At 39.3% G+C, this 26,833-nt stretch overlaps 1 protein-coding gene across 2 annotated transcripts in view; it reads right to left on the bottom strand.

Annotated features, from left to right (window-relative positions):
* LOC126357627 (serine/threonine-protein kinase unc-51) overlaps nt 1-26,597 on the bottom strand; it is a 141,144-nt gene extending 114,547 nt beyond the window's left edge. For both annotated transcript variants that reach the window (XM_050007474.1, XM_050007475.1), the window contains exons 1-6: nt 26,171-26,597; nt 25,991-26,083; nt 25,853-25,903; nt 22,915-22,947; nt 22,766-22,802; nt 21,687-21,737 (exon numbers count right to left, since the gene is read on the bottom strand). In XM_050007474.1, the coding sequence (XP_049863431.1) occupies nt 21,687-21,737; nt 22,766-22,802; nt 22,915-22,947; nt 25,853-25,903; nt 25,991-26,083; nt 26,171-26,260 (355 nt within the window). In that variant the 5' untranslated portion in view covers nt 26,261-26,597. The remainder of the gene's footprint in view (nt 1-21,686; nt 21,738-22,765; nt 22,803-22,914; nt 22,948-25,852; nt 25,904-25,990; nt 26,084-26,170) is intronic.
* Nucleotides 26,598-26,833: the final 236 nt, after the last annotated feature.

The raw sequence follows: 26,833 nt of genomic DNA, 5'->3' as shown, positions 1-26,833 counted from the left end.
GGTGCCACCCACAGGGTCTCCTGGATTTCTTGCATCTTAAGTCACATACCACAGACCACAGTGGCCTTCCAGGTTTTCTTACCAGAGCTGCCATTTGGGCCCAGTTCTTTAGCCGGTGGCACGGGTGGCTGCCAGGTGTCGTGGTGGGCTACAAAAGTCGACAGTTGTTTGTGGTGGATATCAGTAGGAAGCAACTGACCTGTCATGCAAACCACTTGTGCCTGTCCACTGTTGGAGGATCACCACCACGGTTTTTTGGTCTGCTGGGTGAGAGGGTTGACTCACAACACTGTTCTGGGTGCAGGCTCTCACTTGCAACAGCGTACTTCCCTGCTGCTGCCTCCTCCACTGTCCTCCCCTCATCTGCAGCCTCAGGCCACAGTGAGGCTCGGATTTTCCCCTGCTGATGTGGAGCCCATGGATTCTGATTGTCCCCCCTCCTCCTCTGCCTCCACCTCCTACACCACCTACTCCTATGACTCCCCCCCCCCCCCTCCTCCTCCTCCTCCTCCTCACTGATGGTAGTAATCTCATCTCCATTGCTGCCAGTGGATTCTCCCTGTTGTCACAGCCTCTGTGCCCTTCTGGGAGAGCCAATGGCGCCAGCCTTCACTCCTTTGGTGGTTGGTCCACTGCCAGGTTCTCCAACAGCCTCTCAAGATTTGAGATGGAGGTCGTAGCCCAAGCCTGTCTGTGTCCAGCCTCACAAGGACTTTCAGATGAGAGGGATTTAGTACACCTGCCAGTGAACATTACAATGAGGGCAGATGAGCTGGTATAGGTAATGCAGCAGAATAATGCCAAAACCAGCCACGAAGGGTGCAAATGCCTTGTTGTTTGGGCAGACCTGCTGACAGAAGGGTTTATCTTCACGCACAAGAAAGCTATGCAGGCTGGTGCTTACTCTGAGTTCAACCACCATGGATCTAGCCTAGTGCTTCATGAAGAGTGTTGTCACCCAGTGCTTAGTCATCAGCCGCCAGCACCAGCCATTTGCCGAATTTATCCTTGTGTACGCTCAACATGGTTACAGACTTTCTGCTTCCTGTAGATTGACTTGCCTAGCAAGTTTCTGTTTCGTCTCACTGGGTCCTATTCCCCAGTTATTACTGAACCACTGTCAACCTGTGAAGTGCTCTGCAGCTACAATACAATGCCGCCACTTGCCATGCCTGTACAGACATTAAAACATGCTACTATAGTTTGTTTTAAATGATGGCATTTAAAACATCTTAAAGCACAGGAAATGTACATCAGTATCTTTAGCTGGGCAAAGGAAGAAACCTGCTGTTATATAATCAGGAAGCATCTCAACACAAAAAAAGTTGAAATGTCTATTTCTGTTAACAGCAGGCGTCTCTTGTAGAGTTTTTTACTTTGTTTCATGGCTAACTATTCACCAGGAATGCCGTCAAAGTATTATTCTCACTGTTTCTCTGTTCAACACTGATGGAGCAAATTTCATTTTTTATAAGGAGAATATACATTCATATGCCTAGCTCCACCACTGACAATCAAGTGCACAAGTAATGACAGATCCCATACTTGTTGCAGGGGAAACAGGGTACACAGGAAAGGATACTACTTGAGGTATCTTTGGTACCACAGGTATATGACTCTCAGACCTTCTTTCAACAAACTGACTCGCAGCAGCTGCCAGTCATTCACCAGCGGTCAGGGCGATTTCCAGCTGCTTATGAATGTCAACTAACTCACCCCATCTTCAAAAAATTGCATTCACGGAGGAGCTGCATTATGGTTTGTGCAGTGTTTTAATGGACAGTGAACAAATAACTTTTAACTAAGTCTGCTGACTATCTTTTAATCTGTTGACCTAAGAAATTACTAACTTCGCACAAGAGTTGCCAAAAATACACAAAACCAGACTTCTATTAAGGCAAAAGGAAAATCTAAGCTACTGATTACTCCTTTCCTAAGGCTTTTAGAGATTAATTATAGTCAAAAAAACTAAGATATAGAGTTAATTTATAGTAAATGTAGATAATTTATACTCCTCCTGAAAGGGGAAAATAAATTCAAGATCACAGGTTTGAATCCTGCCTCTGGCATGGATGTGTGTGATGTCCTTAGGTTAGTTAGGTTTAAGTAGTTCTAAGTTCTAGGGGACTGATGACCTCAGAAGTTGAGTCCCATAGTACTCAGAGCCATTTTTTAAATTCAAGACAATATGTTAGTTACAATATATTTTGCAGTAACTTAATGCAAACACTGATTTAATACTGTGAATTAGTTTCTGCATAAAACAATGGTAACTTCCAAAATTTCTCAAATATTTATATTTATGTGCATTGATATATACTGAAATTTGGGATGATCTATTCTTTGGCGGAAAATGTGAGAGTCACAAACACTGATTTGCTACAAAATAAGTTATCGACAACTCTAGCAATTTATGAAAATTTTCAAAAATACAGTATAAAGATAAGCTATTTCTCATATATTTATACAGCTGCATTAGAGAATGAATGTTTTGAATGAGGATAGGCATACTGTTCTCAAAAATTTAAAAGAGCACAAATAAGTTTAAGCCTACTGTCAGCAATAACAGTACCAGTTCATCAGGGTCCTCGCAAATGTTCGAAATTTCATGCTATATCACAATACAAATGACTACTGATATAATCAATGAAAGATTATGCAGAAGTGATATGAACAATACAATACGTTAATCTAGAATTTCAAATTGGCAAACACAGTCTCACCCAAAGAAAAATTCCAAAGTCGGCTTTTACATATAAATAAATGTGTATATTGCATGGATTTTTCTACTAGCTGTTTCTGTGACAACCCCTATTCTGACATGTCAAAGATGAAGACTGCTGCATCAGTTTATCTCAGAAGGAGAGATCCTCAAGGGTGGGACTGGCTTTTTGAAATCATCTATATCATTCATACATCTATATGGTTGTGTATGTTACACTCTCAGTTATTACAACTTGTACTCATTCACCTTGGTGAGCCCACATTTGCAAGTAATCGATGAAAAACAATTTGAAATTTCATGCAATGGTCTACAGTCATAAGAATAGTAGCACTACTCAAAGTGTTAATGTAGTGAAATGGAGAAGGTGCATTACCCACAAGCAGAAGGTTGTGGGTTTGAATCTTCACAGGTGCCCTGAAATATTTTAATTTTTTATTCTTCCTCAAAATGACTTTGATCAATATTTTTATAAATTAATAAGTTTAAATGTAGCTTTTTAAAAATTTTTAATCCTTAATCTCGTCATTTGAATCATTGCCTATTCACTTCTGCTTTGAGTTCTTTGGCTGACGCTCATCTAATGATTTTACTGACGTTTTGCCAGCACGAGTGGCTGGTATTGTCAAAGTTTAACCCTCCATTGCCGGTGGTGAACTGGAGTTGAGCTTGTGGCCGCAGACTATATGTACGTGGCGCGCCAATGTCCGAGGGCTTCTCCCCAGTCATTTCCGGTGCGGTTCTCCTCTTGCTACCTGCGACGGTCATTCGCTGCAGTACGGGAAGCCAGGATCCGTTTACTCTAAGGCTTTCCTCTTTTTTGTTGAAGCTGTTAGCGTGTTTTTGTATTTTTACAGCTTCTCTGAAAAAGCGCATGTGATATTGCTTCTCTACAGCCAGAACTTCCGTGTCGGGGAATTTTATTACGTGTTCGGTCTCACTCAGTGCATGGTCTGCCACGGCCGATTTCTCCACCTGCCCCAACCTGCAATGTCGCTTATGTTCTTCGATCCTGTTGTGTTTTAGATCGGCAAAGGAGAAAAGATACTCTCTTGCAATGTCAGGAATATACCGTATACCATGCACATGCGGAAAAGTTTATGTCAGAATGACTGGATGATCAATCAACAACAGGATCACAGAACAAGCGACATTGCAGGTTGGGGCAGGTGGAGAAATCGGCTGTGGAAGAGCATGCACTGAGTGAGACCGACCACATAATAAAATTCCCTGACACGGAAGTTCTGGCTGTAGAGAAGCACTATCACATGTGCTTGTTCAGAGAAGCTGTAGAAATACAATAAAACGCTAACAACTTCAACAAGAAAGAGGAAAGCCTTAAGGTAAATGGATCCTGGCTTCCCGTACTGCAGCGAATGACCATCGCAGGTATCAAGAGGAGAACCACACCGGAAATGACCGCGGAGAAGCCCTCGGACATTGGCGCGCCACGTACATATAATCTGCGGCCACGAGCTCAACTCCATTTCACCATCGGCAATGGAGGGTGAAACTTTGACAATGCCAGCCACTCGTGCTCGCGAAACATCAGTAAATAAAAAATAAATAAAAGTAATTAAATTCAAAAGCACATAAATCCCAGCTGGAAAAATAATGAAATGAAGAAAAAAGATAGCAAATCAAAAGATTAAAATAATGAATATAAAAGGGTATAAATAAAAAATTACATTTAAACCAATTAACTGAATAAAAATGCTAAACCATCATGTGAAATTATGAAATTTTTCTCACTGATTACTCACAATCGAGGACACTCAAGAGTGGGGTGTGATATATGGGACTTCAACCTACATCACCATTTAAATGGCTTCAAGAAACCGATCCCATCTCTGGGGACTCCTCCTTGTCAGTCAAAATCATGAAAATGTTCAGCACCAAAACAACCTGTCTTCTGCCTGGAGCAGATGTGATTATATGAACCTGTGTGGCCAAGTGAACAGTATGTCTGTCTTCTCTGGCACTATTCACAAGCGTCCACCGAGAACCTTCAAGGCACTGAGTATGGCTCTCCTGAACCCATCAATTCCATATTCGCATAATATACATGGGATTCTGATCAACTCAAGCAGCAATACCACCTAACGATAAACTGAAGTCTCAATAGGTCTTGTTCCTGACACACACTGGTATACATTTCTCCATCTTACATAAGGCTTGCCACCATGTCTGAGGTTTAACATCATTTTCTTGCACAAAGCCTGCTGCATAACCTTTCCTTGTATACGGAATGTACAGGGTGTCACTCCTACCTACTTTGCGCAATTGCTCTGAAATGATAATTATTTGCTTATCTACACATGTAACACACTGCATGTCAGTTCTCACTTGCATGTGGTCTTCATGATGTGGCAATTTTAAAGACCAGCAGTGCATACTTCATATGAAAAACACAAAAACATTAAAAATGCGACATGTATTGTGACAGTTATAAAAACACAAAGAACTTTTGGTCTCTGAGGCACAATGCAGACACCTACAAAAGGCATGTGGCACCTTAATCTTTTGGCTTTGGGATTGTATGTTTAGAATGTATATTTCGAAAAGAGTGTTCCAACGCACAGATGTTTTGCCTTTGAAGCTTACCTGTGGGTAAAAGATAGCATTAAATTGGATGTGTTTATTTCATAAGTTACAAAAGGCATTCAACAAGTTTTGCACAGTCGTCTCAATTTTTTTTTATTTTTTGCAGGAGCAGAACGAATTTTTTTGTGAACATGCTTGGAACACTTATCTATAGGTTTGTATATAGAAGTATTTTCTTTTATTTACGGGTGAGCCACAATGCACCGTGAAGCAGATGTCAGGTTGCGACAATGGTTGGTGATGGAGTTCCTCTTCAAGACCAGCGATGACTTTGCCACATCGATTCACAGGAAGTTGCTCCCTGTTTATGAGGAATACACAGTGAATCGCAGCATTATCCAGCGGTGGTTGCAGATGTTTAAAGAAGGTGATTTCTCTCTATTGGACAATCCACGATGTGGTAGACCATCGACGGCAGTGAGTGATGTGAATACGGAGACCACGGATCAAATCATCCAAAATGACAGATGCGTGACGACACGACAGCTTGCTGAAATAACTAGTTTGTCACTGGGTAGTGTGATATCACTGATACAGCCACTAGCGTACAGAAAAATCTGTGCACGTGGGGTGCCTAGATTATTGGCAAGAGAAATTAAAACGATGAGGAAGAATGTGTGCGAGGGTCTCATGAAGACCTTTACTAAAGAGTGAACCAAGTGTTTTGACAGCGTCATTACCATGGATGAAAGATGGTTGTTTTTATCCGAACCTGAGAGCAAAAGCCAATCCATTGAGTGGCGTCATCCGGGTTCCGCTCAGAAGAAGAAACCAAGACTTTCACGAACAGCAGGCTGAAAGGCGATGGCCTCCTCCTTCTGGGATCAGTGTGGTGTCATTTTCATTGACTTTTTTGGAACCTGGCTCCACAATTAACCCTGACCATTACTGTTTGTCAATGGACAAGCTGCAATGTGCCATCAAGATCCACAGACCACAGCTTCAGGGTCAGCTCATCAGACTACACGATGACAATGCCAAACCCCATATAGCTCTTATGACGCAGGAGAAAATCAAGAAAATGGATTGGAAAATTGTTCCTCGTCCTCCCTACAGCCCGGATTTGGCTCTGTTTGATTTTTACCTCTTTGGTCGTCTGAGGGCCCACCTGCACACTGAAACATTTGATAGTGAGAAAGACCTTATTTCCTGTCTCAAGAGATGGTGTAAAAGTCAATCCCCAGAATTTTACCAAAGTGCAGTTACAGTATGGAAAGAACGTTGGGCCAGATGTGTCACAGTTGATGCAGGCTAACAATGAGTAGACTCAATGTATAGCTAAATATTCAAAGTATGTTCACAAAAAATTTAATTCTCCCACTGAAAAAAAAAAAAAAAAAAAAAATAGAGACGACTGTACAAAACTTTTTGAACACCCTTTGTACTTAACAATAACAGAAAAATTATGCATTCCCACATCAATGGCAGTTCACTTCCAGATACCAGTCTATTTTCCTTGTTGAAGAAGTTAGTTCAAAAACCCCTTGCTACGTCTACGAACAGGATGGGGACATCATTTGTGTTGCATGTAATGGACACAGCATACATATTATAATGATTGTTTTTAGTTCACAAAACGGTTTAATGCAGCTCATCACATTAGTCTAGCCTATGCCAGTCTTTCACCTCTGCACAGTTATTACAAGTCTGCTCCGAAGCTGAGTGGTAAGCATAGACGGCTACTGTGAGGATAACCATATCAAACACTATGAAACCACAAGGCAGAGGATAACACGGCAGCAGGTAGATATCCCTCGGGCCTTCACAACCTGGATGAGGAGCTCGTTATAGCTACTGCAATGTACATGTAGCTGAACATGCAGACTATATTCAAACATTGGCATCCCTCTACAGTTTTTATTCAGCATAATTTTCTTTGTTACTAAATTAACTACTCTTGTGGTTGGAGAAAAACTTACTTTTCATATAAATGAAAAGCAATTACTCAGGTAGAAGTGTACTTGTGGAGCGCACATGGGGGATTTTTGGACTACAAGATGCCATTCAATATGCAGACAGGAAAAGCAGACTACATTCAAAGTAAAGATACTTCAAATTTTATCAGTAAATTGTCAAAGTATATGTAACAAAGCTCCCAAATTTACTGCCCTCCAGGAATATTCTCACGCTCAAATTATTCTCGAGACCAAGAGCTAGTTAAAATCTGAAATAGGAAGCTCGATGATATTTAGTAAGTCATGCAGCATTTATCGGAAGGACAGATTAGATGTCATAAGATGGAGGTGGGTTTCAGTGCAGTTGACAAAATATTGTCTCTGTTGTTGTTGTTGTTGTCTTCTGTCCAGAGACTGGTTTGATGCAGCTCTCCATGTTACCCTATCCTGTGCAAGTCTCTTCATCACCAAGTAACTACTGCAACCTACATCCTTTTGAATCTCCTTGTGTATTCATATTTTTGTCTTCCTCTACGATTTTTACCCTCCAGGCTTCTCTCCAATACTAAACTGGTTGATTCCTTGATGCCTCAGAACGTGTCCTACCAAACGATCCATTCTTTTAGTCAGGTTGTGTCACAAAGTCCTCTTCTCTCCAAGTCTATTCAGAACCTTCTCATTAGTTACATGATCTACCCATCTAACCTTCAGCATTCTTCTGTAGCACCACATTTCGAAAGCTTCTATTCTCTTCCTAAACTATTTATCATCCATATTTCACTTCCATACATGGCTACACTCCACAGAAATACTTTCAGAAGATTTCCTGACACTCAAATCTATACTCTATGTTAACAAATTGCTCGTCTTCAGAAATGCTTTACTTGCCACTGCAAGCCTACTACATTTTATATCCCATCTCTACTTCCACATCATCAGTTATTTTGCTCTCCAAATAGCAAAACTCATCTACTACTTAAAGTGTCTTATTTCCTAATTAATTCCCTCAGTATCACCTGATTTAATTCGACTACATTCCATTGTTCTCATTTTGCTTTTGCATCTACATCTACATCCATACTTCGCAAGCCACCTGACGGTGTGTGGCGGAGGGTATCCTGAGCACCTCTATTGGTTCTCCCTTCTATTCCACTCTCGTATTGTTCGTGGAAAAAAGGATTGTTGGTATGCTTCTGTGTGGGCTCTAATCTCTCTGATTTTATCCTCATCGTCTCTTCGCGAGATATACGTAGGAGGGAGCAATATACTGCTTGACTCTTCGGTGAAGGTATGTTCTCGAAACTTTAACAAAAGCCCGTACCGAGCTGCTGAGCGCCTCTCCTGCAGAGCCTTCCACTGGAGTTTATCTATCATCTCCGTAATGCTTTCACTATTACTAAATGATCCTGTAACAAAGCGCGCTGCTCTCCGTTGGATCTTCTCTCTCTCTTCTATCAACCCTATCTGTTACGGATCCCACACTGTTGAGCAGTATTCAAGCAGTGGGCGAACAAGTGTACTGTAACGTACTTCCTTTGTTTTCGGATTGCATGTCCTTAGGATTCTTCCAATGAATCTCAGTCTGGAATCTGCTTTACCGACAATCAACTTTATATGATCATTCAATTTTAAATCACTCCTAATGCGTAATCCCAGATAATTTATGGAATTACCTGCTTCCAGTTGCTGACCTGCTATTTTGTAGCTAAATGATAAGGGATCTATCTTTCTTTTGTTGATATTCATATTATATCCTCCCTTCAAGACACTTCCAGGTCCTTTGTTGCCTCTGACAGAACTACAATGTCATAGGCAAACCTAAGTTTTTATTTCTTCTCCAGGGATTTTAATTCTTACTCCAAATTTTTCTTTTTTTTCCTTTACTGCTTACTCAATATACACATTGAATAGCATCAGAGAGAGGCAACTACCCTGTCTTACTCCGTTCTCAACCACTGCTACCCTTTCATGCCCATCGACTCTTATAATCGCCGCCTGGTACAGGGAGAGAAATAACCTCTCTCTCCCTGTATTTTACCCCTGCCACCTTCATAATTTGAAAACCCAGCCAACATTGTCAAAAGCTTTCTCTAAGTCTACAAATGTGACAAACATAGGTTTGCCTTTCCTTAATCTATCTTCTAAGATAAGTCGTAGGGTCAGTATTGCCTCGCATGTTGCAACATTTTATGGAATCCAAACTGATCTTCCCCGATATCAGCTTCTACCAGTTTTTCCATTCATCTGTAAAGCACTTGTGTTAGTATTTTGCAGCCATGACTTATTAAACTAATAGTTTGATAATTTTAATACCGGTAGACACCTGCTTTCTTTGGGATTGGAATTACTATAGTCTTCTTGAAGTCTGAAGGTATTCTGCCTGTCTCATACATCTTGCTCACCAGATGGTAGAGTTCTGTCATGGCTGGCTCTCCCAAGGCTTTCAGTAATTCTAATGGAATGTTGTCTACTCCCGGTGCCTTATTTTGACTTAGGTCTTTCAAAGCTGTGTCAAATTCTTTACGCAGTATCATATCCCCCACTTCATCTTCATCTACGTCCTCTTCAATTTCCAAAACATTGCCCTCAAGAACATCACTCTTGTACAGACTCTCTATATACTCCTCCCACCTTTCTGCTTTCCCTTCTTTGCTGAGGACTGGCTTTCCATCTGAGCTCTTGATATTCATACAGGTGGATCTCTTTTCTCCAAAGGTCTCTCTAATTTTCCTGTAGGCTGTATCTTACCCCTAGTGATACACATCTCTACATCCTTACATCTGTCCTCTAGCCATCCATCCCTTTTCAGCCATTTTGCATCTCCTATCAATCTCATTTTTGATATGTATGTATTCCTGTTTTCCTGCTTCGTTTACTGCAATTTTATATTTTATCTTTTCATCGATTAAATGGTAATATCTCTCCTGTTAGCCAAGGATTTCTACTAGACCTTGTCTTTTTACCTACTTGATCCTCTGCTGCCTTCACCATTTCATCTCTCAAAGCTACCCATTCTTCTTCTACTGCATTTCTTTCCCCTGTATTTGTCAATCGTTCCCTAATGCTCTCTCTGAAACTCTCTAAAAACTCTGGTGCTTTATCCAGGTCTCATCTCCTTAAATTCCTACCTTGTTGCAATTGCTTCAGTTTTAATTTACAGTTCATAACCAATAAATTGTGGTCAGAGTCCACATCTGTCCCTGGAAAGGTCTTACATTTTAAAACATGGTTTCTAAATCACTGTCTTACCATTATATAATCAGTGTGAAACCTTCCAGTGTCTCCAGGTCTCTTCCATGTATACAACCTCCTGTCATGATTCTTAAACAAAGTGTTAGTGATGATTAAGTTATGCTATGTGCAAAATTCTATGATGCGGCTTCCACTTCCATTCCTTACCCCCAGCCCATATTCACCTACCACTTTTCCTTCTCTTCCTTTCCCTTCTATTGAATTCCAGTCCCCAATGACTATTAAATTTTCACCTCCCTTAACAATCTGATTAATTTCTTTTACCGCATCATATTTTTCTTCAATCTCTTCATAATCTAACTAGGACTATTTGGCTTCAATAATGTCTTCACTATGCTGTTTGTAGCAGCTTATCCATGCTCCTATTTTTTTTATTCATTATTAAACCTACTTGTGCATTACCCATATTTGATTCTGTATTTATAAACCTATATTCACCTGACCAGAAGTCTTGTTCCTCCTGCCACCAAACTTCACTAATTCCCACTATATCTACCTTTAACCTATCCATTTCCTGTTTTAAATTTTCTAACCTACCTGTCTGATTTAGGGATCTAACATTCCATGCACTGATCCGTAGAATGCCAATTTTCTTTCTCCCAATAATGACATCCTCCTGAGTAGTCCCCACCCGCAGATTCAAATGGGTGATTATTTTACCACCAGAATATTTTACCCAAGAGGACGCCATCATCATTTAACTATACAGTAAAGCTGCATGCTCTCGGGAAAAATTACAGCTGTAATTTCCCCTTGCTTTCAGCCATTCGCAGTACCAGCACACCAAGGCCATTTTAGTTAACATTACAATGCCAGATCAGTCATCCAGACTGTTGCTCCAGCAACTATACCGAAAAGGCTGCTGTCCCTCTTCAGGAACCATATGTCTGTCTGGCCTCTCAACAGACACCCCTCCACTGCTGAGGCATGCAAGCCTCACCACCAACGAAAAGTCTCTACTGACATTGAAATTGAATAACTATGGTTATGAAAGCTAATATATCAGTCAAGAAAGCTAGGAGAATGTTTCTGCTAGAAGGAGCAGATAAGTAGCTATTAGCATATCACTTGGACAATGAACTGACATCATTTGGCTCCATAACTACGGACATAGAGCAATTATAGACGAAAATTGTAAATCTTGCTCTGCACAAGTATGTACCGAGTAAGTGGATTAAGGAGGGAAATACCCCCTGTGGTTTAGGAACAAAATTTGGAAAGTGCTGAGGAAGCAAAGGCTGTTGCACTCTCAGTTCAAAAGAGACAGTGCAAAAGATGACAGGTAAGTAAGTAGAAATTCATGTATCTGTGAAAAGATGTATGAGCAAAGCTAGCACTTCCACTGTCATATCTTAGCAAAAGATCTGGCTGAGAACGAAAGAAAATTCTGGCGCCATGTATAATTGCTAAGTGAGTCTATGGCTTCCATCCAGTCTAGTGTGGCAGTTGAAGATAGCAAAATGAAAGCACCATGTCTAGGAATCTAGGAAATTGTTCATGCAGGAGAATCTTGCAAACATAGTGTTATTTGACCACCGCACAGAGTCTCATATGGATGACATAGTAATATGCATCCCTGGGATAGGGAAACATATAAAAGAGTAGAAAACAAATAAGTCGCTGGGTCTGGATGGAATCCTAACTTGGTTTTACGAAGAGTATTCTATAGCATTGGCCCCCTTACTTAGTTTGCATTTAACACAAATCTCTCGCCCAGTGCACAGTCCCAAGTGACTGGAAAAAAGTGCAGGTGACTCCTGTATATAAGAAGGGTAAAAGAATGAACCCATAAAATTACAGACCAATACCCTTCACATCAGTTCACTGCAGAATTCTAGAACATATTCCGAGTTCAAATATAATGAATTTCCTAGAGACAAAAAAAAAATCTTATGTCCTTGAATCAGCACCATTTTAGAAAGCATCACTTGTGTGAAACTCTGCTTGTCATTTTCCCACAGGACATATTGAAAAAGTATTCGACAACAGTATTCCACTGTGGAATTTTAACGAAGGTGCAAGCATACAAAATAGGTTTCCAGATACGTGAGTAATAGAACCAACAATGTTGTCCTCAACGGCGAGAGTTCATCAGTGACAAGAGTATTGTCAGGGGGGGGGGGGGGGGGGGCAGAATTTTAGGAAAGTGTAGTTAATCTGTAAAGGAGACAGCATTTAGGACGCTAGTGCATCCTATTCTTGAGTACTGCTTGAGTGTTTGGATCTGCACCAGGTCAGATTAAAGGAAGAAATTGAAGCAATTTGGAGGCGGGCGTCAGATTTATTATTGGTTGCTTTGAACAACATGTAAAGTGTTAAGGTGACGCTTTGGGAACTCAAATGGGAATCTCTGAAGTGTAGGACTTTTCGCAAAACACTACTGAGTAAATTTAGAGGAATGGCACTTTAAGCCAATTGCATAATGATCCTACTACTGCTAAAGCACATTTCATATAAGGACCATGAAGATAAGACATGAGAAATTAGAGCTCATACAGAGGCATATACACAGTTGTTTTTCCCTTGTTCTATCTGTGTACGAAACTGGATAGGCAATGACCACCGTATGGTGGCTGACAGGACAACGTATGGAGATGTAGATGAAATTACATTGAGCCAACTCTGAGCTGTAAGAAACATAGTAAGAAATGTTTCACTTGAACTAACACACACATTCTTGTGTCTGTGGAGCAGCAAGTGGACACAAACTGTCATGCAATTTTTTGCTAATCATTCCCTTTCCTATTCTATCTACAAATGGAGTAAAGTAAAAGTGACTGCTTCCATACGATGCTTAATTTCTACTATCTTGTCTTCATTGTCATTAAGTGAAATGTACACAGGAGGCAGTAAAATTGTTCCACAATCAGCCACAAGTGAGTGTTTTCAAAATTTTCTCAACAGTGTCTCACAAAAATGCTCCAGGGATTTCTACTACTTTCACAAAGCACTCCCATCATACTCACATGTTGACTGAATCTACCAGTAACAAATCTCGCAGCATGTCTCTGAATTTCTTCAAAGCCTTCCTTCAATCTGACCTGGTAGGGATTTTACACACACTAACAGAATTCAAGAACAGATTGCACAAGTGTTCTATAAGCAGTCTCCTATAGAGATAAGTTACACTTTCCTGGAATTCTCCCAGTAAATCAATTTTCACCATTCACCTTTCGTGCTACCAACCTTACGTGCTTTCCTATCACTTTTTAACATTATTGAGCATGTATTTAATCAATGTGGTGGATAGACCACATAAGTAATGAGGAGGTACTTAATAGAATCAGGGAGAAGAGGAATTTGTGGCACAACTTGACTAGAAGAAGGGATCGGTTAGTAGGACACGTTCTGCAGCATCAAGTGATCACCAATTTAGTGATGGATGGAAGCATGGAGGGTAAAAATCGTAGAGGGAAACCAAGAGATGAATACACTAAGCAGATTCAGAAGGATGTAGGTTGCAGTAGGTATTGGGAGACGAAGAAGCTTGCACAGGATAGAGTAGCATGGAGAGCTGCATCAAACCAGTCTCTGGACTGAAGATCACAACAACAACATTTAATCAATGTGACTGTTTCATGAAGTACACCACAAATATTGTATTTGAACATCAAAGGATCTGCACTAACATATATTTTTCTACATTTACAGCAAACTGCCATTCATCACACTAAATAGGAATTCTGTCTAAGTCATTCTATATCCTTCCACAGTGTCAAATCAACAATACTTTCTCATATACTAAGCATCAACAATAATCAGTCAAAAATTGCTGCTCATCCTACCCATCAGATCATTTACATATGTAGAGAATAAGAGTGGTCCTAACACACTTCCCTGGGGCACACCTGATGATATCCTTGTCTCCAAAGAACACTCGCCATCCAGGAAAAGGTACTCAGTCCTATTACTTAAAAAGTCTTCGAGTCACTCACCTACCTGGGAATCTATTCTGAATACTTGGATTTATCTTAACAGATCGCAATGGGGCAATGTATCAAACATTTTCTGGAAATCTATGAATATGAAATCTGCCTACTGCCCTTCCTGCACGGTTCACAGGATGTGTGAAAAAAGGGCAAGCTGGGCTACATACATGTGATGCTTTCAAAATCCATGTTGATTTTTTGACAGAAGGTTTTCTGCCTTGAGGAAATTTATTATATTCAAACTTAGAGTTTGCTCAAGAATTATGGAGTAAAGTGATGTTAAGGATATAGATCAACAATTTTACAGGACTGTTCTTTTATCCTTCTTACGTACTAGAGTCACTCACACTTTTTTACAGTCACATGGGACTTTGCATTGGGTGAGACGTTTGGGATAAATGTGAACTAGGTACAGGGTCAGTGTCTTACAGTACACTCTATGAAATAGAAATGAGGTTCCATGCAGACCTGGCAACCTTCTTATTTTCCAAGTCTCCAACTCTTTCAATTGTTTATCAGTGCCATGGGTGCCTATTTTTATGTCCTGTACATGGGAGCCCACGTATGGTGAAATGACAATATGTCTGTGCAATCCTCCTGCCTGAATGATATTTCAACAGGAAATTTAAAACTTCAGCTTTCCTTCTGCTGTTGCCACACTGACTGTTCAACAATAAACTGTATAAAAGACTTTGACTCATTTAGCAAATTTACATACGATCAAAATATTCTCGTGACCTCCATAATGTCTTTCACTAATGTAAGATAGTGGAAATAGTTGTATACTTTTTTTATAGATATATGAATTTCTACCAACATCTGCCTGCTGATGATTTCGCACCAGTTTTTTGACCTGAGAGTACAACAATCTCTGCTCCCTCAGCATTTTCCAAATTTTGTTATTAGAACACAGTGGGTCAGCAAGTACTTCTGGAGAGGTCAATTCACAATTAGTTTAAACTTTACCCTTAAGTCCTCTATGTCTGTCACATTTGACCTACATGGCGGACATTTATTGTCTAAACAGGATTTAACAACTGATTACCTGCTCTTTTCAGTTCTTAGACACCCAGACTGATGGTTTATGAACTATAGTAACCATTTTCACAATGATGACATCACATTCACTAATCCCTGATGCTATACTGACAATTTTGATAAGGTTGCACCTGTTTGTAGTTACAAACTCTAAAATATTTCCATTGTATGTGGTCTGTCAAACTAGGTGCTCAAAACAGTTATCGAAAAATGTGTTCAGAACTATTTCATATCACCCACAATGAATCCGTAGACACACCAGTTGACACTCTGAAACTACTCGCCTCCAACTAAGATTGCATGACCAGGGTACTTCAGAGCTTGTGAGCATGGACTTTTTTTAATGATTCTACAACTGCCGTGTGCTTATTAAATAATTGGGACACCTCTACTTCAGGTTTCATCCAGCTCTCAGTTCCGAGTAAAATTTGGGTGTGATACCTTTCCCGGAAGGGGGGGGGGGGGGGGTGGTAAATCTGTCTGTTATAAATGCTTTGGTGATTTACTGTTAAAATTTTGACATTCAAAGGAACAGCTTCATTGGATTTTTTAAATGTGGTAGTAGAGGGCTTTATAATGTCTGAGACAGGCTCAGTGTTTCCTAGTTACTTGTGTTTGTGTTATAAACAAGTTTGATAGTGCAACACCATGTCTAAAAGACAGCAGGGTTCATTTTTATCTTTTTCTTGTACCTATTGTTTTCCCCCCACGAACCATGGACCTTGCCGTTGGTGGGGAGGCTTGCGTGCCTCAGCGATACAGATGGTCGTACCGTAGGTGCAACCACAACGGAGGGGTATCTGTTGAGAGGCCAGACAAACGTGTGGTTCCTGAAGAGGGGCAGCAGCCTTTTCAGTAGTTGCAGGGGCAACAGTCTGGATGATTGACTGATCTGGCCTTGCAACATTAACCAAAACGGCCTTGCTGTGCTGGTACTGCGAACGGCTGAAAGCAAGGGGAAACTACAGCCGTAATCTTTCCCGAGAGCATGCAGCTTTACGGGTATGATTAAATGATGATGGCATCCTCTTGGGTAAAATATTCCGGAGGTAAAATAGTCCCCCATTCGGATCTCCGGGCGGGGACTACTCAGGAGGATGTCGTTATCAGGAGAAAGAAAACTGGCGTTCTACGGATCGGAGCGTGGAATGTCAGATCCCTTAATCGGGCAGGTAGGTTAGAAAATTTAAAAAGGGAAATGGATAGGTTAAAGTTAGATATAGTGGGAATTAGTGAAGTTCGGTGGCAGGAGGAACAAGACTTCTGGTCAGGTGGCTAAAGGGTTATAAACACAAAATCAAATAGGGGTAATGCAAGAGTAGGTTTAATAATGAATAGGAAAATAGGAATGCGGGTAAGCTACTACAAACAGCATAGTGAACGCATTATTGTGGCCAAGATAGATACGAAGCCCACACCTACTACAGTAGTACAAGTTTATATGCCAACTAGCTCTGCAGATGATGAAGAAATTGAAGAAATGTACGATGAAATAAAAGAAATTATTCAGATAGTGAAGGGAGACGAAAAATTTAATAGTAATGGGTGACTGGAATTCGAGTGTAGGACAAGGGAGAGAAGGAAACATAGTAGGTGAATATGGATTGGGGCTAAGAAATGAAAGAGGAAGCCGCGTAGTAGAATTTTGCACAGAGCACAACTTAATCATAACTAACACTTGGTTTAAGAATCATGAAAGAAGGTTGTATACGTGGAAGAATCCTGGAGATACTAAAAGGTATCAGATAGATTATATAATGGTAAGACAGAGATTTAGGAACCAGGTTTTAAGTTGTAAGACATTTCCAGGGGCAGATGTGGACTCTGACCACAATCTATTGGTTATGACCTGTAGATTAAAACTGAAGAAACTGAAAAAATGTGGGAAATTAAGGAGATGGGACCTGGATAAACTGAAAGAACCAGAGGTTGTACAGAGTTTCAGGGAGAGCATAAGGGAACAATTGACAGGAATAGGGGAAAGAAATACAGTAGAAGAAGAATGGGTAGCTCTGAGGGATGTAGTAGTGAAGGCAGCAGAGGATAAAGTAGGTACAAAGAAGAGGGCTGCTAGAAATCCTTGGGTAACAGAAGAAATATTGAATTTAATTGATGAAAGGAGAAAATATAAAAATGCAGTAAATGAAGCAGGCAAAAAGGAATACAAACGTCTCAAAAATGAGATCGACAGGAAGTGCAAAATGGCTAAACAGGGATGGCTAGAGGACAAATGTAAGGATGTAGAAGCTTATCTCACTAGGGGTAAGATAGATACTGCCTACAGGAAAATTAAAGAGACCTTTGGAGAGAAGAGAACCACGTGTATGAATATCAAGAGCTCAGATGGCAGACCAGTTCTAAGCAAAGAAGGGAAGGCAGAAAGGTGGAAGGAGTATATAGAAGGTTTATACAAGGGCGATGTACTTGAGGACAATATTATGGAAATGGAAGAGGATGTAGATGAAGATGAAATGGGAGACACGATACTGCGTGAAGAGTTTGACAGAGCACTGAAAGACCTGAGTCGAAACAAGGCCCCAGGAGTAGACAACATTCCATTAGAACTACTGACGGCCTTGGGACAACCAGTCCTGACAAAACTCTACCAGCTTGTGAGCAAGATGTATGAGACAGGCGAAATACCCTCAGACTTCAAGAAGAATATAATAATTCCAATCCCAAAGAAAGCAGGTGCTGACAGATGTGAAAATTACCGAACTATCAGTTTAATAAGCCACGGCTGCAAAATACTAACGCGAATTCTTTACAGACGAATGGAAAAACTGGTAGATGCAGACCTCGGGGAGGATCAGTTTGGATTCCGTCGAAATGTTGGAACACGTGAGGCAATACTGACCTTACGACTTATCTTAGAAGAAAGATTAAGAAGAGGCAAACCTACGTTTCTAGCATTTGTAGACTTAGAGAAAGCTTTTGACAATGTTGACTGGAATACTCTTTTTCAAATTCTAAAGGTGGCAGGGGTAAAATACAGGGAGCGAAAGGCTATTTATAATTTGTACAGAAACCAGATGGCAGTCATAAGAGTCGAGGGGCATGAAAGGGAAGCAGTGGTTGGGAAAGGAGTGAGACAGGGTTGTAGCCTCTCCCCGATGTTATTCAATCTGTATATTGAGCAAGCAGTAAAGGAAACAAAAGAAAAATTTGGAGTAGGTATTAAAATTCATGGAGACGAAGTAAAAACTTTGAGGTTCGCCGATGACATTGTAATTCTGTCAGAGACGGCAAAGGACTTGGAAGAGCAGTTGAACGGAATGGACAGTGTCTTGAAAGGAGGATATAAGATGAACATTAACAAAAGCAAAACGAGGATAATGGAATGTAGTCAAATTAAATCGGGTGATGCTGAGGGAATTAGATTAGGAAATGAGACACTTAAAGTAGTAAAGGAGTTTTGCTATTTAGGAAGTAAAATAACTGATGATGGTCGAAGTAGAGAGGATATAAAATGTAGACTGGCAATGGCAAGGAAAACGTTTCTGAAGAAGAGAAATTTGTTAACATCGAATATAGATTTATGCATCAGGAAGTCGTTTCTGAAAGTATTTGTTTGGAGTGTAGCCATGTATGGAAGTGAAACATGGACGATAACTAGTTTGGACAAGAAGAGAATAGAAGCTTTCGAAATGTGGTGCTACAGAAGAATACTGAAGATAAGGTGGATAGATCACGTAACTAATGATGAGGTATTGAATAGGATTGGGGAGAAGAGAAGTTTGTGGCACAACTTGACTAGAAGAAGGGATCGGTTGGCAGGACATGTTTTGAGGCATCAAGGGATCACAAATTTAGCATTGGAGGGCAGCGTGGAGGGTAAAAATCGTAGAGGGAGTCGAGAGATGAGTACACTAAGCAGATTCAGAAGGATGTAGGTTGCAGTAGGTACTGGGAGATGAAGCAGCTTGCACAGGATAGAGTAGCATGGAGAGCTGCATCAAACCAGTCTCAGGACTGAAGACAACAACAACAACATTGTTTTCATTTGAATTTTAGCAGCAGGATGGGTAGGAGGCATGCATGCTGTGCTCATGTGGATTTAGGAGTAACAGACCACGGTTCACAAGCTGCTGAAGATACTTTTGGCCTTGGTCAGCTGTCTGCACACTGCTACCTCAGGATGTAGCAGTGGCAGAGAAATTTAGCACATCACAAACCTCAGGTGTCGTTTGTTTCACCCATTGGGCAGCCATGCTCACCGCAGAGTGAATGCAGGTAGTAATTGTGGGAACTGTTGCATAACAGCTGCAACACACATAGTATAAACAGTCTGCATGTTTTAGGCCACTGTCACATTGTTTAAATTTTGTCTGGTTCCAGCTGCCAGAGACTGTGGGGTGTGTGTGTGTGTGTGTGTGTGTGTGCATGCACTGTCTATTTTTGAAAAAGGCTTTGTTGGCCGAAAGGTGACTTTCTGACAGTCTGTTTGTTGTGCCTTTCTGCAACTCAGCATTTCTGCTATATGGCGTTAGCAACTATCGTATTCATAACGCTGTTACATTTTGATGAGGCTTACAGCAATCTTCATGACATTTTTTGGAATGGGTTCATGTTACACAGACTTATTAGTACACCCTTTTGTTGTGTAATGCTACAGATGTGCTAGTGCTAGGGGCAATGTATTGTGTGTTAGTGTAGTTTGCAGTTAATGTGGAACATTAGCATACACATGAAAAATTGTATAAAGGTGTTGGAAGGGTTCATGGTTGCTTAACCACTACTGATTCCTTTTAAAGTAAGAAAACCACCTTCAACATTGCCATATGGGCCACACCCACAAGCTGTGCAACGGAAGCCAGAGGTTCTCAAACTTGATAAGGGATCTCTACACAGGATCCAAAGTTTACGATACATTTCTACAAGTGTCAGAGGCGAAAGCTAGAAGAAGTTTCCTTTAGTGTCCTAAGCTTATGTTTACTTCAAGCAAGTTGAATTTTTTACAGGTTTCATTAATTTGCTGTTGAAGGCCACAAGGGAAACTATACTGCAAGCCAGATGATATCACTGATGGGATTGCTTGGGAAGAAATTTTAATTAGTCAGACCAAAAAAAAAAATCACACTTTTCAAATGTGATTACCTTAAATTATTAGATAAAAAAAAGGGGGGGAATGAGTTCTTTGTATAGGATTCCTTATACCATAGAATTTTTTATGAAAAGAATTTTGTAGAGCTGAATGCTAGAGAGGCATTAAAGAAAAAGTAAGGAGGAGGAGAAGAAGAAGAAGAAGATGATGATGATGATGACTACTTCCTTGCAGTTTTTCGAGTCGAGCTCATTTCCTGGTCATCTGAACTTTTGATATTATCTTCCATTGAGAGTACTGAACAGCAGTAGAACATAATAAAATATGTCAGATTAAATGTGAGTACCAGTGGAACATGGGCACATTCTCTAGGCAACTCCACCTTATGGTTCTTTTTTATGGCGGTTTGCAAAACCAAGTATGGTTTTTTTAGGTGGTTTGGAACAAGGTCTTTCTACTTAAAATGATTTAAAAGATTTTTCAGAAGATACTTTTTTGTAAACATGGGTCAAAAATAGACTTTTTGGGCTTTTTAGAAAAATTGTCAACTTTGCCCTCAGTTTGTGAACTACTGGAAAGCAGTAGGAGAAAAAAGTCAAGGGTGCACTGCTGATAGCTGCAGTATGGATCAAATCAATAACTATACCTCCGATAGTACTGAATCAATGATTGTGAAACTTTGCCCATGTTCAGTGGAAACACATGCAACTGTTAAAATAAAATCTTTAGTGGTTATGCAAGAACATTTTCCTAAATCAGGTTACTTGATGTGGAATATCTCAGATACAAGTTATGAAATTTCTTCCATCAAGATTAGAATATTTTGCCTATAAGTTGAGCACCATCACACAAGGATACACTAGTGGCCTGAGGTATACAGACAACTAGGACTGTGCCAAAACGTTCATGTCCCCACAAATTCAACAAGGATAGTAAATTCGATATATCTATTATAACGACTTCTATCATTACATGGTGTGTAAGCTACAAATTGTTAGCATATGCACTCTCTTGAACATACTGTACCTGACTCACACTGCTCTGACAGAGAGTACTGACAATTTTAGACTGTGCAACCCTTGGTTAGGCCAACTGTTTTTCTATTTTCACCCAGTACTATACATATGCAAAAAATAATAACATGGAAACAAAACTTGCTGATACACAGACTGTACGAAATATTACTAATGTGACTGACTCACCCAACTGACAGAGGAAGAGGCGAATTGTATCCTCACTTAATGTCCCCTTGACTGAAAGCAAAATAATTAAACAATTTTGAGATTAAAGCAGAAAATTGTTATATTCTACAATGTAAAGATGTCACCTCAACAAAATTCACATCTGTATTTACTTTACAGTAAAAGCACTGAGAATATGGAAATACGGAAGTGTCCGATCCCGCCCGTCTGCTTTGACCCATAACGTCACAAATATGGCTGAAACGACCATAAACCACGATGCCAATATGGCACAAATAAAGTCGGTACATACACATTATGAGGCCGAAAATACATCGAGAACCAAACACACACACTTTCCACAAAAAGCCTAATGACACTAACAGGACAATCACGGGAAATTGGGTGTTTTTGGGTGGGGGGCAAACTAAATATAAACAAATTTAGACACTCACCCCCATACAAAACCACACAAAATGACGAAAAAACAGACATCACAAAACTCCCCAAATGCCACTAAACACAATATCATCTGGAAATGGACACTTCCCTTGACCTATATAGCTCAACAGCAGCTCACGATCCCATAAATTAGGGTCAAACACTTCCCTTGGCCTGTATAGCTCAAAAACATCTCTCAATACCAATATCAACATACACAGCCACACATTGGGCTCGAACACTTCCCTTGACCTGTGCACTGTTAATTTTAACCGTCATATCCATTCCTGAACAAAAACAACCACCAATTAATTTTACTAAAACTACCACATGATGTACAGCGAACAACACTAAATTAACCTCCAACAAAATCGTTAACTCACTGAAACAAATTCCACTACAAAACACAGCCGACACTCGAACAATTCTGGGTAATGGGCAAAAGCAAACAGAACCCATCACACCACACAAACGAAAACCCTGAACATACCACCAGACAGCACAACAATCCACAACATGACGACATCTACAAACATGCCACACTCACAAACCAAACTCCGTGCCGTCATGACGTCACACACGTCAACACCCTTACGCCATGGGTCAAAGCCGACACGTAGGATCGGACGCTTCTGTCGACCCGAGAATATTTTATTTACCTGCTAAATAGTCAGCCAAATCTCCTCCATTGCAATACTGTAAAATGTAAGATGAGGGTGGTTAGACATTTTCTATTAAAAAAAAACAATTGGCACAATCTGAAAAGACACATATATTTAATTCAATACATGCAACTCAAAATACTTACTTCCATGACAAGGAAAACATTGAGTGCAGTTTCCTGAAACAAAACAGAAGAGCCATTCTTAATGAATGTGAAGAACAATGTTACGTTTTAAAATAATATGGTTTATCAAACAATAAAAATGAATCTTCACTGATAAATATAAGCTTTTCATAAATAGGATGACTAAAGTACCATACAGAATACTAATCAAAACATTTCATCTCTAAATAACTTGTCACCATTTTTTAGTTACAATTTAGAGCACACTAAATTATTACTTTCTGAATACTTACAAGCCTATGTATTCAACAACTCAATGATCAAGCTTTATTTAGTTTATTCGTACACAATTAAGGCAACAAATGTTAAGATCAATTCAATCTGTGTGACATATGGCTATTATGGATACATAAGCCATGATGGTAATATGCTTCAACTTACGACACAGTCTTTTTCAGCCCAACACTGATATGTAATGTGCAATCATCCATTCACGCCTGACCCAGAAGTTTTATGACCAGTTAATAATATGACACCACAGTGACAGACCAATGACATCATCAACATCGCAGAAATACAAGCCTTAAGAAACAACCAATGTTTGATTTCACTAATAATGTGAAAACATTAATGAAAGGTAATAGGAGTTTTTGGGCTCCAAGTGTTCTTGTTATTAACACTTTCTAATAAATTAAATATGTGAAAGTATCTGGCCACACTGTGAAAATAAGGTTACTGACCAGGGACATTAACAGGTCGGAGTCACACTAAATCAGTGCATAGTGTCAAATATTTGTTATTTTTTGTCTACTGTGTGTTCACATGGAGTAAACAAAAAATTCAAAACGTCACACTCTTTCAATGCATACCCCCTATGTTTTTCAAATAACAAGAAATGTAAATTATTCATTTTCTGGCAGTGGCATGGAACAAAAAATTCATAACTTCGAAACTAGTGATGCGGGGAATCTAAAAACAGATGTCATTGTGAAGATCTTCAGGTTTAATTTGATATGGAACACATCAAAGCTGTAACATCTGCTTTACTGAAAAACTAATGTTTCACACTTGGGTTTTGAAACAGTGGTTTAAATTGCAACAGGAGAAAAAATGGTTTCTTGATGTGTAAAATTAGGAATGATGTGTTACATAAAAGAACAAAAATTAGTAACAAATTACATGTTTGCTAATCCTATAGTATAAACCTGCCAAAATATCAGAGTAGTAAAAGTTATACAAAATAGAAACAACTACATAAGGATGATTTTTTAATGGTCATCATCTGTATCTTCTTCCTGACACAGAGGATATAGTAAACAAAACTAAAAAGCTGCACAGAGCACTCTAACTATTGGTACTTTAAGATTCACTTGTATCATACCTTTCATTCAGAGCTCACAATACCTCATCCAAAGTCAAGGTATAGACAATCAGTAGGCTTCCTGGGCTCAACATTTCTTAAATATGTAAGATTTCAAAAATTTTGATAATAATAAATACAATGAAGCTGCAGGACTCTTCAGACAAAGAATAATAACTTTGAATTTCTTAGACTGACCACCCTGTTCGAGAATGGCAGCAACCTCCAGCCATCGATTCAAGCAGTATGAAATAAAACTTGTAACCATTATGGATGGGGAAGACTTTGATGTGTTGCAATACTTTCAAGAAACCTTTAAGCAGCAGGGTTTTAAAACATTAACTTTTACAATGCTTTCACATTAATACACTAAAAATATTCAACACAAAGGAGTTAGAAATATGTACGACAAACACACATTCTTTTGAGATTTTTGTCAGCTCTATGGCTACATTGCTTTTGGAGTTACAATCAAATCTATTCCTCAAAATATTTTGACAGTAACAAATTTGCATGGTCAAAAACAGCCTGTCAAAAATTGTAATAATTAACTTCATGAGTATTGTCAGATATTACAAAATTGAGGTAGACTAATAAAATATATCGCGAACAATTACAACTGAAACTTACAAACAAAAATATCCCTAACACCGGCTACTTTTCATATGGCTCCACATATCAAAGAACATTCCGATGTCTTTCTTTATCCAGAACATCAAAAACATCTAGCTACACCTATACTATGAAAATTATTTTTAAATGTATGGCAAAGGGTACTTCCCACTGCAGTGCATATTAAGCTATATTGTCGATCTTTTCATGAATGGATCATGTGACTAACAACTTCCTCTTTGAGAGTAGTAAGTAGTTTAGTCTTCTCTTTGAGATTCCTAGGAGGCTGTAGTATATTCACTGAATCCACATTTAATGCTTGAAACTTTGTAAGTAGGTTTTAGTGGTATAGTTGTCTACCTTTAAGTGCCATTCAGTTCAGGTTTTTCAGAATTCCGTGATTCTTCCCCAGTATTAGTATGAGTGGATTGATTCCAATTGTGTGTCAATGATATTGCAGTTCTATGATCCTACATTATCAGTTTTTTTTTGAAGTGTAGAGTTTCTGAACATTAATGCTAGCGGCCGACCTTGGCTCCACTTTGAAATCTTATAATAAGCAACTATATTAACTGTGCGCTCTAACACCTCTACTACAAAATATTCATTGGTGTTATAATATTGATATAGTCTTGTCTGGAAGGTAAACTACAGCATGCATCAGTATGTAAATTCCAAGGCAATGTCCTTGAATCCACAAGAGTTAACAAAAGGCATGGAAATTCTATTCATTTTCAATTATCACACTGTTTCTAGTACATCATCAAAGCCATCTAGTATAAAACTCACGTTGAAATTTTACTCTAAAATCTAAAATGATGCAATGTCGTTATAAACTTGCAAAAAATGACAAAATTAAGGAATCGAGAATTTTTGGTATGTACTGCATACATTTGCTAAATGTGTGATAGAATGTAAGTAAAAACAATGTTTAACCAAACAAACATTTTTGGCCCATGTAGACAATATATGGACTGTAGCCCTTACCTTACAATCAAGGAGTGCCACGACATTTTCATGGTGTAATTCCGTTAATTCCTGCGAGAAAATGTCACGTCAAAAACAGGTATATGTTTACTCGAAAAACCACAAGAATTCTTATTAAAATATTGCATACACACGTACCTTCAAAATCTTGATTTCTTTCCCAAGAAGATTCTGAGATTTTGCAAGATTCTTTTTGGTGATACTTTTTATTGCCACTACAAAATTTGGATTCTGGGAACAATTAATTGTATTAGGCCACAATTGTTAAAGTGGAAACGATGTCATCGAATTCATAAAGATCATTGCGTTGGGTCTTACCTTTCTGTGTCTTCCTTTAAAGACAACAGCAAAAGCTCCATGACCAATTATTTCTTTGCTGCTGTACTCAAAATCGCCCACAGTTTCCATCTTACAGCGCACTTCGTTGTTTTTATACTATCTAGGAGAAGAAATCATGTTTTGAAGAGATCGTGTTTTGAAGACCTCATGAGGGGTGCTAGGGAGAATCGATAACACAAAAAAACTGTTGTTCTCAAATCAACCAGTTCATGAGTTCATGTTGTTTGAGATTCTATGGCTGTTACATGGTGCAAGCATGGATCCCGGAGCACTTTCACTGGAAACAACGAACAAGCATTTTCACAAAAACTACGGTGTTCACCAAAAATAACAACAAACGTCAGAACTGCCATGTACTATCTTTGTGAAAATGTTCCGTCCAAAGTCATGGTGGTGGGCAGATACTTCACATGTTCTGTTTGAAAACAGTTATCTCCAGGGGCAAACTAGAAAGAGGTTGCTTGTATAAATTGATCCCCCCGTGAAAAGAGGTTAAATAACCCTTAATTTGGGCACTGATATATGTAGTTGTCATACACACATTTTATTACAAAGATAATGAGGTGTATTTTATAATTAGTTGCCGACTGAGGCCCTGCGCATTATTGTCAGGTTTCGTACGTTGTTCACAGAAGATAAGGA

This window comes from Schistocerca gregaria, chromosome 1 (assembly GCF_023897955.1).
Source record: "Schistocerca gregaria isolate iqSchGreg1 chromosome 1, iqSchGreg1.2, whole genome shotgun sequence".
Taxonomy (NCBI): Eukaryota; Metazoa; Arthropoda; class Insecta; order Orthoptera; family Acrididae; genus Schistocerca; species Schistocerca gregaria.
Note: the sequence above shows the minus strand (reverse complement) of the source record. Positions and strands in the feature narration are given on the sequence as shown.